The sequence below is a fragment of the Ambystoma mexicanum genome, chromosome 7p (genome assembly GCF_040938575.1).
Source record: "Ambystoma mexicanum isolate Mex_15411 chromosome 7p, UKY_AmexF1_1, whole genome shotgun sequence".
Lineage (NCBI taxonomy): Eukaryota > Metazoa > Chordata > Amphibia > Caudata > Ambystomatidae > Ambystoma > Ambystoma mexicanum.
This window is the reverse complement of record NC_090939.1, coordinates 807,567,326-807,583,084: the sequence shown is the minus strand read 5'-3', so window position 1 is coordinate 807,583,084 and position 15,759 is coordinate 807,567,326. Positions and strand designations below refer to the sequence as shown.

At 42.7% G+C, this 15,759-nt stretch overlaps 1 protein-coding gene across 1 annotated transcript in view; it reads left to right on the top strand.

Moving 5' to 3' along the window:
- The window catches only part of LOC138526001 (interleukin-18 receptor 1-like), a 181,283-nt gene that overhangs the window by 31,237 nt on the left and 134,287 nt on the right, over positions 1–15,759 (top strand). The window contains exon 4 of the mRNA XM_069636291.1: positions 9,138–9,309. Within this exon, the coding sequence (XP_069492392.1) occupies positions 9,138–9,309 (172 nt within the window). The remainder of the gene's footprint in view (positions 1–9,137; positions 9,310–15,759) is intronic.

The window sequence follows — 15,759 nt, the reverse complement described above, 5'->3', positions numbered from 1 at the left end:
TATGACTTTGCTTCTTTCTCAGCGTATCAGATTTCTGTGTTACAGAAAGTGGTACTCAGGATCTGCAGGCTCGCCATCACTTGCTCGCCATCACTTTTTGTTATTCTTAGTCACTGGATGTGATCTGCACACTGAAAACCGACAGCACTGCTTCTGCCGGACTTTAAATTAATTTCCTGACTCCTGCCACACCTCTCCACTATTCCTCCCTCTCTGTCAGAATGGAGGTGAAAGGATTTGGTGGGGGCTGGGGGATGGGGGTTGGTTGACCGCTTTCTACCCGAGATTTACACCATCTTCAGAGTCAGGCCCTCAATGTGTTCACAAATTGTTGCCTGACTCAGACATGAAGGCTTTCTGAAGACATATGGCAGTTTGGAGAAAAGTAGCAGCTAGCTATGGCCAAACGTATGCCAAGCAAATCTAAGCTTCAGACAGCTCTGTAAAATGTGAGAAAACAGATCGACCCCATGCTTTTCTGACATTACCCTCTACGCTATGTTCAGGAGAGCAGGTGGAACTTCAGCATGTCATCTGGCTGTGGCCGTCAGGTAAGAACTTCGACATCAACTTCATGCATCCTATGGAGCACAGAAATGGCACTGACTGAGAACTTCTCCCACTTCAACGGATCATTCTATCGGAAAGTACATGGCACTGCCATGGGCGCCACACTGGCTCCCAGTGTAGCCTACCTCTATATGGAAGCATTTGAGACCCACAACATTCTGTCGAGAACCCATATCAGGAATGTGTGCAAATGTGCAGAGGGTACATCGAATATGTCATAGTGCTATGGAAGGGGAGCAAGGCTGAAGCAGATCAATTCTGTAAATGGATTAACAACCAAGATTGGTTTCTTCAATTCACTCACAATTATAACAACAAAGAATTGAACTTCCTTGACATAACGATCAGAGTTGTTGAAGGGACCAATAAACTGTCTGTGAAGCCATTTCATAAACCAACTGATCGGAAATATTGAATTATGTTAGTTTCCTTCCACGGCATGTTTGAGACAATTTACCTTTGGGACGATTTCTCCATCTAAGACACAATAGTACCATAAAAACTGACTTTAAGACAGAAGCCAATGCCCTACGAACTAAGATACACAGGAGAGGATATCCGAATGGTTTAATTGTTAAAGCATTAAAAAGAGCTTCCAATAACAATAGGGAATCCCTATTAGAGTACAAAGCACAATGTCTTACCAAAAAGGAAGACGAAAAACTGGTATTTGTGAATACCTATGTCAATTTGTCTAATTACATCAAGAAGATTGTTAATACAAACTTGGAAGTTATGGAAAAAGGACAAGGTGGAGTTGACAAACCTCTAATAGCTTTTAAGAGAAGCAAGAACCTTAAAGATCAAATTACCCATAACGATGTGAGTATAAGAACACAAGAATGCATAGGGTAACCCAACCGTAAAGGGACACTTCACATGTGGTAATTGCGTGTGTTGCGCCCTCATGACTAAGACTAGAGAAGTCGATATTGGAATCACAAAACCCTAGAGAACAACCGGATTCACAAATTGCAACTCGCAAATGGTGATTTATGAAATTTGATGCACATGTTAGAAACGATATATAGGCAAAACAGAAAGAAAAATCAAAACTAGAATGGGTGTTGACTGCACCTCTAGTGTCACATTGGATAGAGGCAATACACACAACAGAGCAATCAAATGAACAGTCCGGTACCAACTTAAGGCAAGTAATGACAAACATAACCATAAAAAGAAATTGATACTCAATGAGCAGCAATTGATGTTTTTAACCAAAAGTGTAGCAAAGGACTTGAATGAACAAATTGATTAGTTAGCACGGTAGAAGAGATAAAGTGCAAGTTGTATCTGCCCTTGATGAACAGGTGCGATAACACACAAGAAAATAACACCATTTCTCTAGATCGAGATAGCACTTACCTTGCGGATCTGAAGTTGACCCAAAATGCAGTAAGAAATCCTGGTGTGTTGGCTTCTGTCATCTTGTTTTTTAAAAAGCGGGATAAGAGTGTAAATGCAAAGAGGCACAATAGGTTATATATGTGTGGCTTTATTGGGATTCTATGACCATTGATTAAGAGGTCAGATATTTAATACTATCGGTAGGATACCTTGGCCACACAATTTAGTTGGTGGTGCCATAGAACTAAACAATGAAACGTTGATGGTCACAAAAAGGGGACTAACTAGAACAGTAAAGACCTAGGCCCTCATTCCGAGTATGGAGGTAGTCATGGCGCTATTTGCACCATGACTACCTCCCATACCGACTCCGACTTGGTTCAATGGGGATTTACCGGTGTAGTCCGACCTTTGCGGGACCGGTAAGTCCCCATTGAAAAATCCATTCCCCATTCCCATTTGAGGCCCCATAGAGCTCAATGGGAATGGGGAAGTAGCTAATAACGGTACTGCAATTTGCGGTACCGTTATTAGCTCTGAAGTCCTTAACGGTCCCGTCCAATGGTCAGACCAGGCATTAAAGGAGGGACCCACTAAGGGACCTCGGATTAGGGCGCAAAGGGTTTACCTGCACCGGTGTCCTTACTGGTGCCGGTAATCCCTTTGCGCCCAACTAGGAATGAGGCCCCTAGTCTGTTGTTCTGTTCTAAGTTAAGTGAACATAGACATAGGACTATAAAAAGGCTTGAGACCAGCCAACAAGTTTACATACATAATGGCAAGATGAGCGGACAAACAACGCAAACTAAGAAAAATGTACGTCATCAAGACTGGACTTTTTTTGCCATTTGAGAGCTGGATACCGGACTATCAGCTACCACGAACAACATTGAGTTTACACTGTTAAAGAGCATTATGAGCAGAAATTCATATCAGCACCCCAATTGGACTACGAATGCTTTGGGTTAATGATGGGTTGTATTATGCTTCCCAGACATTGCTGCATTTAGACCAGGAGGATTGTACCACTGAACAGGAAACCAAAGCAAGAACCCCACGTTGTGGAATGTGTTGGCACTATCAACAGCCACATACCTAGAGCTCTACAGTAGGTTAAGTCTAGTGTTTTGCCTCCAAATCCGATTGAGACCTTCACCCCCAGACTAATAATATTGTATTCAACCATTAAAGATTGAGCACATTTTTCCATTACCTGGTCTGTACCAGATCTAAGATCTAAGGTTCTGTGTTGTTGCTCCTTTTCGCATAGAAGCTGACAACTTTGGATTGGATGCCCTGTTTCAAGAGGGATGGGCTATCAGTGAGAATCTCTTCACTGTAGTGCACATCATTTTTGCCAAAACAGCCTCACAACCAGAGACTAAATGAGGTAAGGATAAGATTTTGTCTGAAAATGACTTTTCAGCTAGCTTACCTTTCTGTTACTATATATGACCCGTACCACAGAACGAGTTACGCTAGTCGTTGTACTGTCTACTTATTATTAGGTTTGGTTTAATTATCCCACAATACTAAGAGCATGAGAACACATACCAACACCGTGGCGGACATGGTTACAGCCGTAAGATCCAAGCATCGAACCTGTACCATAAGTGACATCAGTAAGGTCTGCTGTTTGCATCGTTGATCCCGGAGCGCATAACAGGTTATATTATTTGGCAGATGGTAAACGGCCTATTAGCGGTACGAGTAACACCATTTTAGAGATGCAATCGAATGTGGAGATTGTGGTATACAATTTAAACAACTGAAAGAGAGAGAGTTGGAGGTGGAGTGCAAGGAGAACAATTTTGTATACAGATTACTTGCTGTTGTTCTTGATGGACAGAATTTAACAGAGAACATTAGGGACCTGCTATTAAAATGCCATAAAAAGTGCAAGTATTATTAACTTGAAAGCATATACATTATTGCAATGAATATATCAAGTAAAACATATTAATATCATTTCAAAAGCATAATTTGGGTGAACTGCCACTTAATAGACCTGGAATACATTAAAACAAGTGATTGACGAACTGAACCAGAATAAATTATCCTGATTAAGATAGTGAAAAGAAGGGAAAAGGGAAATAACAGACACAAGACCCCTGACGAATGCCCTGCATGAGTTTTTAAACATATAAAAAGGAATGAAACATGTTTGATGAATGAATTAGGCAGTGTATGATTGAGTGTATTGATTTTGAGATATTTGTGTATGAAATTGTATAATGTATTGTATACATCAAGTAAATCTATGAACTGTTAAGCACAAAGCACTTTAGTTTTCCATTGTGCAATACTGTTTTGTATATTTCCCTTTTGCACAGGTTCTAGACAAAAAGTAAATTACATAAAAAATGATATTTTTGAAGATTACGTGTCTGAGAATTGTTTAGGATTTCCTAAATACAATAGAATCAAAGAAGACATGATCCCTATTTAAGCTTCAGCAAAGATTTGACTCAGTTACATTGTGTTTGTTTAAGGTTAATAACAGGCTGAGGGGTTGTTTCACTGGGCATAATATTTTCCGTTGAGTCTCTTTGTGTGTTTTAAGTCTTCATAAGTTAAACATTTTAATAGTAAACTTGGTTCAACTGAACATGAATTTGGTGTCATAATAAAAGTAAACCGTTTCTCCATAAGAAAGCGAAAGAGATTTCATGTTTTAGCTTTCTATTTTTTGTGTTAAATATGATGTTGAAACAAAAAAAGGTATTCGTAGAGAGGAGGTGTCTTGTTGAAAGAAAATTGCTTGGAAATTACATTGTTGATTGCCTGTCAGCTTTTAAAGACACAGGGCCTCATTACGACCCTGGCGGAACGGGTTAACGGGCTCCGCAAAAGGAGGCAGACCCGTTAAACCCGTTCCGCCACATTACGAGGTCCCATCGCGGGACCCGGTAAGGACGCCTGGTTTTACCAGGCGTCCTTACCGGGTCCCACGAGGGGAAGAGGGAGCAAACAACGGGCCACTCGTAATCGCCCCATTGTTTGCTCCCTCTCCAATTCCCATTCAGCCCTATGGGGGCTGAAATGGGAATGGGGAAGGTCCGGGCCCGGGTTGCAAGAGGGAGGAATTACAGGGGGCCCCACACACTCGGAATGGCCCGGTAATTCCACATTCTGGGAACCCAGACGCGATTTCGGCGGAAGCCATGCCGCCAATAGCGTCATGGCTACAGCCGAGGTCGTAATGAGGCCCATAATATTTAAAATGCAATTAATACCAGTAGTTATTGGCTGCACTCTAAACATTCTGATTGGCTGACAGGTGGTCAATAATGATGTCCATGCAAGATGCATGTTGTGAGGCGACAGGAGGTTGGAGTGGCGAGGATGAGGTTATAGGTTTATTCCATGTCATCATTTTCACAGTTGATCAGTTGCTCTCTTTAGGATCAGTTTTCATCATCAGGATGAGATACAGAGTAAGCGTCGCCCACCGGACATCCTTTCACCTGGCTCGCAGGATAAACTGACAATCATTGAACACACATGTCCCTGACATATCCAGGGTTTCATGCATCATGGCATGTGTAACGTTACTCACTCCTGTCGCTAAATCATGCAATTGTTCAGGACAAAAAAGTATACATGTTAGAAGTTGTGGTGTATATTTACTAGGGATTTGGGTTTTAGTACTGATTGAAGTATTCAATAATTTAGTATTTGTGATATATTCATGCATTTATATTTTTCTATCTAGCTGTTTGTATTATGCTTTTCACCTTTTGCACAGTGCATAATAGCAACTGAAGTAATAATAACTGTCATTTAGTTGAAGGCTTGTGGTGGCACTGTAGCCTCAGCAGATCATAAGTCTGTGCCAATTCAACCTTTAAAATAAATATCTGGTCTAAATGCCCAGTACATGCAATAACGATTTGTTTACAAATCAAATAGGCGTAAAATGCATTATGTCCCATATTCGCCTGTAAGTTCTGAATGCAGGATAAGGTCCACGGTGCCCTAGAACAAGGAAGTGCCAAAACCTGCACTTAAACAAACAGCTAGAATGTTAGAAGCCTACACCCCCACTTGGCCACGTTCTTGAGAGTTAACATGCTGTGTATGTAGCATAAGGTGCAGCTTGTGAGAATGTGATGTGCAGGACGTTGTACTCCAATCACTTCTTGACTCCAACGCTTCCTTTAAACTTGAATTCCATTCCTTTGAAGATAAGGCCCTTGCTTTCCCCCTGCAATGTTCTGCGTACCTTGTAGCCCGGGATTTAGACAGGAGCCAACACAGAACAAAGTACTGTTAAATAAACATTCCTGCCTGTCTACTATTGTAACTCTGTTCTCCTTTTGGAACATTCTGTATGATTTTCCTTCAGATCATAAGGCAATTTGTTCTGCAATATGTTTGAAGCCTTGCCATAGTGATGCAGCCCACAGATGGTATGTATGTGCTAATTCAACTTTTAAAATATCATAATATTTACAAGAAGATTTAAAAGGACCTTACCAGTGTGAGACTCTCTCAAGTACACAAACAAATGGTTATTTTTTTGCAAAGGTTAAAACAGTGCTTCCATCTCTAATGGTTAGGCCCTAGAACAGAACAGCCCGCCGCAATATCTACAGTTTAATAGACTGTGGTTCTTGCATTTTATTCAGCTTTGCTACACTTTATCTTACATGCAAGTTGGAGTCCTTCAAAGACGCTATTGCCCTGAGTTCAAGGAAACACATTTCTTTGTATCTCCTTTGCTCACTTTCAACCAGCTTTTAAAATGCGGGGGGTAATTTACGGATATGGGTTGTCTGCCCACAAAAGTTTTGTTTGCCAGCAGACTGTCGGTAGTGTAACTGCTCTGGCCCCCGTTTTGACCTTTTTTTTAAAAATGGGGGCTGAGCAATTTTTGTACTCCGCTTCCAATGTTAAGGATGCAGGGGACAACCCTGCACCCCCTGATGACGAAGATACCGAACATGGGTAACGGGGGACACCCCCGCAACCCTGCTCTTCATGTTTGGTATTTTCTGACCCAAATTGTTTGAAAAAAATCAAACTAATGGTAGTGACTGAATACGGTCAAATATACCATGCCTTGACATTGTTTCTAACAATTTGGGTAATACCTCATTTACAGGTCATGCAGGCAAAGACAGTACCATGTTATTGACATAATTGCATGCCTGTCAAGAATTGGCTAAATATAGACAGGTCCATGCACAAAAGTTGATTTGAGTTTTGTTCCCCTAGTGAAGTTGAACTTAGTGTTGTCTCCTCTGTGGCTCTTTAGCATTGTCTGCTGATCAATAATTGTTATTATAAGGTGTATAAAGAGTGGTGCCATTGTGGGTGCAGAACAAGTCAGCAGGTGGTCTTGGATTTTGATCAGGTATACATTTAGCACCTCTTCAGGATACATAGTATTGGTGTACAGGTAGTGCTGAATAATTTCATTTGGGTGCACTGTAGGCAATTTAGTGCCACCAGTTGTTTTGGCTCATAGCAGGCGCTTTAGAACAGTTGTGGCATCCTTCGTCATTCCATTCCATATCATCGCTAATGGATAAGGCCAGCTTGCAAGAAAGGGACATTGCCTCATTCCAGGAGTGGCGGTTTGGCTGAACAAACACATGACCTAAGTGTGGTGGTGTCTGCAACTGTGATTATAAAAAATCGCCCTCTTAAACATGACTACAGTCTACAAGGCGATTGGTCCTGCCGAGATACGATATGTTACGCTCCCACCCTTCATACTTCCAGTGCCTAGGGCCTTTTGTAAGTTGCCAACAGAAGAGAAAGGGAATTGCCCATATGAAGACCGCCCCAGTTGCTGGTAGTAGTGTGCAGTATATGTCAACATAACATAGAATAACATATCTCAATGTTTCAATGTCTTAAAATTGCGCCAAAAATGGCTGTGAATTCAAAATATTGCGGCAAAAATAATATGGTTTTGCCGCCACAATCATGTAAAGTATGCAGGGGACACCCCCGCAAGCCTCGGACCCATTATATCATTTAAGGGGCGCGGGGACACCCCTGCAAGCAACTCCCGCTCCCCTTAAATGGTTCAATGGGGTACACCTTTCCCAGGTCAAATGACGGCTTTTTGCCACGATTTTTTTTTTTACTGCAACATTTTTTGCCGCAATTGTATTACTCAATTGCAATCAGAATGCAATTATCCTTTCGGAAAAAAAAACACACTTCCTAAAGTACTAGTATGTTTCATTTCCTGGGAGTGGAGGAGAGCTGGCAGTGCATCCTCCCTGTTCTCTCACACTCTTGGTTATCGTAGCGGAGGAATCCTGCCTGTCCTCCCACTCCATGCTGTGCAGGATTCATACTCTAATATCTTAATTGAGGTTGTATCGATAGAACTGCTGATATAAGAGAGTTCAACGTTGTGATGATGTTGCTTGGGAGGCAATGTGTGGCATCCTGGCCTATTCGATCCCATGTCATCAATTATCAGGTGAGCTCACCTGGGACTGCGGTGGCAACATCGCATTCCAGGAGTAGTAGTTCAACTGGACGAATGAGCCATGTCTTACCTTATCTGCAACTGTGCACAATACGTGCGCTTACTGTCTAACGTGATTGCAGTCTGTGGGTGTACTCTGCAACCATCTAGTCAGGCTGCATACGAGTGGCCATTCAGGGCAACCCTTGCTAGGGCTGCATGGCTGTGACTATTAGGTGGCCCTTTAATGGCACCATTAGTATTAGCTCATAGGTAGCCATAACTTTTGGATTATTGGGGGCACTTTTGTTGAGGGGTCAGAGAGATTGGTATTGATACATGGGGAGTTGCATCTAACTGAATGACAAAAGGGTGCTAGGTGGAGACGGGGAATTGACTGGACACTACATGCCCCTCCTGTGTTGGTTCTCCTTCAGCCATAGAGTTTCTTAAGCAATAACAAAACATTTGGCATTGTCAATGCTTGTTTATTAAAGTCCTGAAAGTCTTTATTTATTCCCATAAAATGTACCTTAACTTTTACACAACTATTTCTGATGGGAACTATTATGGCTGAAGATGAACTCTTGTTCATCTAAAAAGCTAGCACTTTTACCCATCATTACCAGTTATTCGACCTTGCTTTCTTGGTTATGAAAAATTAATGGACTTTAATGTTGTGTTAAGTCCGCCTAAAGCATTGTGACCTTCGTTCAGATGTATAAGTCACCTTACCACCTCTTCATGCCATTCAGCTAAACCTTTCAATTATTTCTAATGTTTCCAGGAAAAGCGATTGAGCTGAGCTGCACAGCCTTCATTGGTTTCTTAAAGTCAGAAAATTGTACCGAGCACACATTGCTCTACTGGCTGAAAATGAAAGTAACACACCCCGAGGAGAAGGAGTTTATGGATTTGTGTGAAGAAAAAACTGAAACCCCATGTGAAACTCTGAACAAGTAAGTGGAGCTACCAGTCTCCTGGTGTTTCATTGACATTTAGCTACAGCAAAGTCTACGAGATACGGATTCGATGTAGATGATTTCCTCAAAAGTCACGTCACGTCATCGACTAAAATCGCACTGCATCAACCAGTGTCATTGCAAGCAATGTCTAATTACCTATTTAGGAGAACTCATGTGGTCAGGCATACAGTCATACGTGGACACCAAATGTAGGAGTGCCCATGTGTGTCATCCTGCTGTATAGCAATAGGGCTACTGGCCAACTTTATGTATGGATGCTTTCTGGGTATTCCCTCTGATTGTGAAGCTGAAGCTCCCAATGGCAAAGCACATTCCAGAGCACGCCATTGTGTGGTGTCCAGAAAGGCCTCACCTGTGGAATACGCTGTAAATCATATATACACTGACGGTGACAATTTACTTACACAAACAGAAAGAGAAACAACACTTGAATACAGACCAAAGCATCAAATATTGTCCCACCCAGGCACAAGGTATGGCTCTTCCCATGAACAGGCCTGGGAGAGACCACAAAATCATTGTGGTGGCGTATCCAATGCTACATTAAAGTATTGAGATACTCCTGTTGCTTCACTTTGATGCCAGCTGTGGTTTTCCCGCACCTAAATTACAAGAATCAAGACTTTACTTGGCATCATCACTACGGAGTGGAATGCTGGTATGGGGCACGGTGCATGTGATGGCTTCAATTGACGCACAGCAGACTAGGTGCATGGCCCAATAGACTTATACCATGGGATATAGGGTATTGGACAGTGTGCAACTCTGGGCCTCATTACGAGTCTGGCGGTAACCCTGCTAACAGCGGGTTGCCCCCGGACTCGTAAAATGTTACCGGTGCCTGAGTTCCCGGTGCCACCAGGAGATTACAAGTCCAGCGGTCCGGGAAGTCAGGCACCAGTAAAATCTAAGTCCCCATTCACTCTATGGCAGTGAGGACTCGGTAGAGTCACACCCTTGTTAACGGTGCTGGTGTTTCAGTGAAGGGTCTGCCTACTTGTGGCCGCTGTGCCCGGCAGGGTCAGACCTGTCGGGCGCAGCAGCAACGGCAGACAAATACATCGTTTGCTGGTCTGGAAACAAGGGTATCGGTGAGCTTACTGGCACCCTTGTTTTTGGACTGGCAAACTTGTAATGAGGCCCTCTGGATAACATCCACAAATAGCATGTTGTTTTTCTAGTGCTAATGCAACTTCATCTGAACACGAGATTAGAGTGGCAGAATATGTCTAGCTTGAAAACCGTTTGTGTGAAAAGCTTAGACTAGAGATGCAGGCCTTCCCAGTCTATACTACATCTTTGTACCTATATTTTTGTGTTCGTGCATGTTATGAGGTGAGCATTTATGAAACAGAGGCTGCTGGGCCTGTGTATTTCCTAGCAAGACCTGACAGTTAACCTTGAGCCTCTTAGGTTGTGCACTTGTAAACTGTATATGTAGAGGAAGACAGCTCTCTCACAGGACCTAAAAGCCAGTGTCCTTTCTATTGCTTTGAAAGCTTCTCTGTGTCAACCATGATCTCTCTAATACATGCCCAACTACCACTGGTACAAGTGCCGACTGTATTTTAATTGTGAACTCAAAACCCTATAGTTGATGTAAGGTTGCATATGACCTCTTCGTTTAATTGGTGACTCATGCTGAAACTGTGTAAAGTAAAGATACAGCAAAGACATTGTTATGTGGCATGAAGAGTTGTGTAATGTTTTAAGGGTAGAGTTATCATATTGATAATGTAGTGTTCTTGCAGTGTGTTGATTCGTGCCATGGGTAGAATGTGTGAGTTCAAATGGGATTCTGGAATGGGTTGTAGGAGAGTATTGTATTCAATATAAATGAATAAACATAAACATAAACAAACATAAGAGAGTGGAAGAAATGAAGAGCCGCCCGTGAGTGTACTGGTGGGCTTTATGAAGAGATGGATTACAAAAAATTACATGTGCACACACCTTCAGTGTCTGCTGTATACTTCAGATATCCTATAAATACGAATATGCTGGTGGTGCATCGCTACATTTCTGTTTACATTTAAAACTATCATTTAAAAGATGTATCCTTGAGAGGGCAGCATATGTGTGTTATGCTGAGCCATGTCACAACGAGATTCTTCAGTTGTGTGCATTTAGAGTCTAGCTGACACAGGTCAGGTCTGCTCTGCCAGGGTGGATAAAGGAGGTGAAAATGTTTGGAAAGTCTAAGGGCCTCATTACAAGTTTGCTGGAAAAACCTGCTGGTAGGAGGCGGGTTACCAGCAACCCCGTAACACTGTTACTGCCGCCTGACATCCCGGTGCTACCAGGATATCACTGGCGGTGGCGGCACGGTTATTTGCCATTCCCATGGAGTCCAATAGAAAACCTGAAGCACCAGCATCGTTAGTAATGGTGCCGGTGCTTCAGTGAAAAGCCTGTCGGTAGGGGCCTGAAATCCCAGCAGGTCAGGCCTGCTGGGAGTTCTGTGCCCCTACAGGCAGACACGCAGTGAGCCGTTCCGGAAAAGGTGCCATTAACTTTTTACCAGCTCCTCTATTTCCAGACCCGCTCACTTGTAATGAGGGACTAAATGTTCAAAACAACACTTTAAAGTATTGTGTTTAGCCTAGAAAAAAAAGGGAATGCAAGGGTGTCAGTTGCATGACCTTTTCCGGCTAATCCATTGCTTGCGGGGTCTTTTGTGAGCACAGGCAGCTCACAACATGAGTGACAGAAATGAAGCCCTCCCTGCTGCCTTAAACTTCACCCCGCCCCCCACCCTTAGATTCTGCAAGTCCAGTCTCTCTTTCATGGCCACCAAACATGAAAGAAAAATAATTCCCTTGAACTATACAGAACATGGGGGTCCGACCCCACTGCACCTGTCACTGGCTCTTTAAAGTCAGATGTTTCGAACTAGAATGGATCACACTCTGGTCAGATTCAGGTTCCTGGGCACTAAATTATTAAAATACAGAAATGTGATTGGCTGAGGCCAAGCTGAAAAATATGTTCCTTGGCCATGCCCTGGGCAGGCCAAAAACACCCACAATGTCCTGATGTAGGGCTTTTGTCTATGGCCTGGTAAATGTAAAAATAAACAACCAAAGCCATGACCCAGGCATATCGTTCAATGGGCATGACTGCAGGCCATGCCCATTGGGCACAAGGGGTATGTTTTCTATGCCTTGCGCAGTGTGTCCTCGGGTAATGGTCATAGGACATACCCAGTGGGCAACGTGGCTGTGTTCATGGTGGCAAATGGCATGGTTTTAATATGATATGGCATTTATAACACGCTTGTGCACAAGTGTTTCTAGGCGCGAAAAGACAAGGGGGTGGAACAGAGGGAGAACAAAACAATGATCTTACTAGACCGTGTGTCATTCAGATCGGGCAAGTACAGGGACGTGGATGGAGAGAAGTGCCAAAGTGGAGTGCGCGAGGGGTGGTGGAGAAGTGCAGGTAATCAAATTAGCAGCCAGCTAGTGGTTCAGTGCAGATAAACGAAAGTGCAGCCAACGGGTGGCTCTTAAGCACAGAGAGATGGGACTGTAGGGTTACAGATATAGTCCACAAGTGCTGGGGGAGCCAAGAGGCAGTGTGAGGTGCAACTGGACATGTAGGGACCTAGGCACAAGCTCAGAGGGTGGCCAGGTGACCAGTTCATGGACACGACGGTTAATTGCAATGGCACTATATCCAGGGAAAGAACTCAGGTTACAGGTACCTTTTGTATACATTTGGCTTAATAAAAACCGATGATCACTACAATTCTGTGACTCATATATGTAAACTGATGTTATGATTGCAGCACAGCAAAAATAAATGGCTGGCAATGGTTTCTTTAACAACCATAACTGTGTCACCGTCATTGTCAAGTAACTCAAGCACTACCATGCACTGCCCATGATATCTCACTGTATGGTCATGTCCCTGAACATTTGGTGTAATATATAAATCTTTCAGTTGTTAAGGTGTATCTTAGTTTTCCTAAAGAAATGATGATGATGGTTATTTTTCGTTCTTCAAATCCATTTCAAAGTTTATTTACATTTAAGTCAGCTGTGTTGGCATATATGGCAATATGAGCATTGCGCAGTGCATGTGCAAGAGGATTCAATTCAACACTACAGCTAAGTCAATGCCTAGTCTGGGATACTGAATGGAAACCCTTATTGATATATCTTTATGTCCAGTTCATGAGTTCTGGATGACTACCCCTATATAACACCCCTCTCTTGGAATCCCCCTGTCCCCACTGAGCCAAGAAGTAGTTCTGTTTTGCAAGTTTTAAAAGGTTTATTTGAGAATTTAAACAATATATATATATCACACTTTATAATAAATTAATATCTGATAGTACACTTAGACATATGATGTTGATCAACAATGGGTAATCTGGCACTAGCACACTTCTTTACAATCAATGAGGAGTTAGTATAGGATGGATAAAGTAGCAAAACTACTTTATGATTTCAAGGGAAAAGCAATGAGGAATAAAATGCAGTACAGAAATACTTGATATGATTTTAGCAAAAGATAATATAATCACTTTTTCTCTGGCAATTCACCCCCCTCCCCTATGCAATGTAAGACATGGAAGTAGATGGAAAGAGGAGCACACAGTTCTCAGCAATGCAATCAAATACAATACGAAATTCAGTTCCCCCCCAGCAAGCTTAGAGAAAACTGGTATGAGTTTTAAAACACAGGCCCAAGTGCTTTGAATGTGGTGGCAATGAAGTGAGAAATATGCTGAAAATGCTTTTAATTCCCTTTAGGAGGTTCAGGGTGAGTGAGAGATACTAGCGATGAGTGCAGGCTCACTTTAGCAATGATTCAGAGATGGTGATTAAGAGGCAAACAAATTTTTAGCAAGGAAAGAAATGACTGCTGATGGTTACACGTGGCTGGATTTTTAACCAAATCGCAAATCGCGGTAAAATTCGCAAGTGCGGGAATCGTGATTGCGGTTCTAGGCTTGTTGGAAAGGTAAGATTCTAAGCTTTCAGAGGAAAGTTAAACCAAGTTCCTAGCCCAAACGGTTCCAGAGATACGGACGATTAAATAAAGGTAGTTTTTCGGATTTAAAGCAAACTCAAAATGACAGGTGACAGCTTGCAGCTTCAGAATTGACAAGTGACAGTGGTGCAGCTTTACAAAATGACAAGTGACAACTTCTAGGAGGCAGTTCTGGTTAGATTAAAATAGTTTGGATTAGATTATTTTAACTAAGAGATTGGTTCTGCACAGGTACTCACAATATATTTTTGAAATAGGCCTCGCCACCGATCTGGTCAGGTTTTGGACTGGACTCCGGTTCTGGTCTCGGCACTTCACAGTGATCTGGGTCAGCTCTCTGGTTCTGCTAACAGCGGTCTGGGTCACTCTGGATCTCTGGCCTCTGGTTCTGGATACTGCTCTGCTTTCTCTGGGTACAGCACTGCTTCTGGATCTTTCTGGCGCAGGGTTTCGGGCCAGAATCAACAGCTCAGCCCGGCTGTGAATAGTCTGCAAATGATTTTGAGGATGCTGAGGCCTGCTGAGAAGAGTTCTCAGTTTGTGGGTTTAGGCCCTTGCCTTAAGTTCTGAAGTAAAGTTCTGGTCTTTGGAGATTGATGGATTTGAAGTCTGGATCTCTGGATGTGAAGTCGTCGGTCAGCATGCTCCGCAGCAAATGGAATTGACTGTCTCTACCTGTCCCAGCAGTCTCTTTTTATGTGTTTTGAAAATGGGTGTGTGCCTGGGCCTAGCTAAGCCTGCCCCTCTCTACTTGTCATTGGCCCAATTCTCCCCTCTCCCATGATTGGGGGAAGGAAATGTGAGTCAGAGTGACGCTGTAGGTTTTATGGGTCAGAGGATCCTCCCCTGGTCAGTTTGCCCACAAATCTATATTTGATTCAAATACATATTGCACAGATACACAGTTGTTTAAAATTACATGCACCCATCACATATCACATGAGGTATACTCTGTTCAAACTCTGCTCTTCCTTGGGGCTTGCATTCAGAAATGGCAACATTTTGCACTTTTTAACTGGTTTTGCAATATCGGACATTTACCCAAATGTACACACATGTGCGCAAGGAGTGTGGACATTAATTGATGAAGCGTCAGATTTTTAACATGCAGACATTTGGAGTGAAACCCTATTTTCCACTAGCAACCCCCCAGATCATACCACCGGGTCCTAAAACCTCTTAAAATGTGGGCAGAAAAATCACAAGAATTATGGTATCATTTAGCTAATTTTGACAAGTCCGCACCATGAGTTATACATCTTTCTTAAAATCATATTCTGGCCAACAGGGGTGTGTCTTCCCAGGTCACATGGTGGAGAAACCTGTCTATCCACTTTCTTTAAGCTCAGCCTGTCCTCAGAGGGGGCTGCCCCTCCCCGTTTCTGCCAAGAGGAAGCCACTTTTACTACGGCCCCAATATAA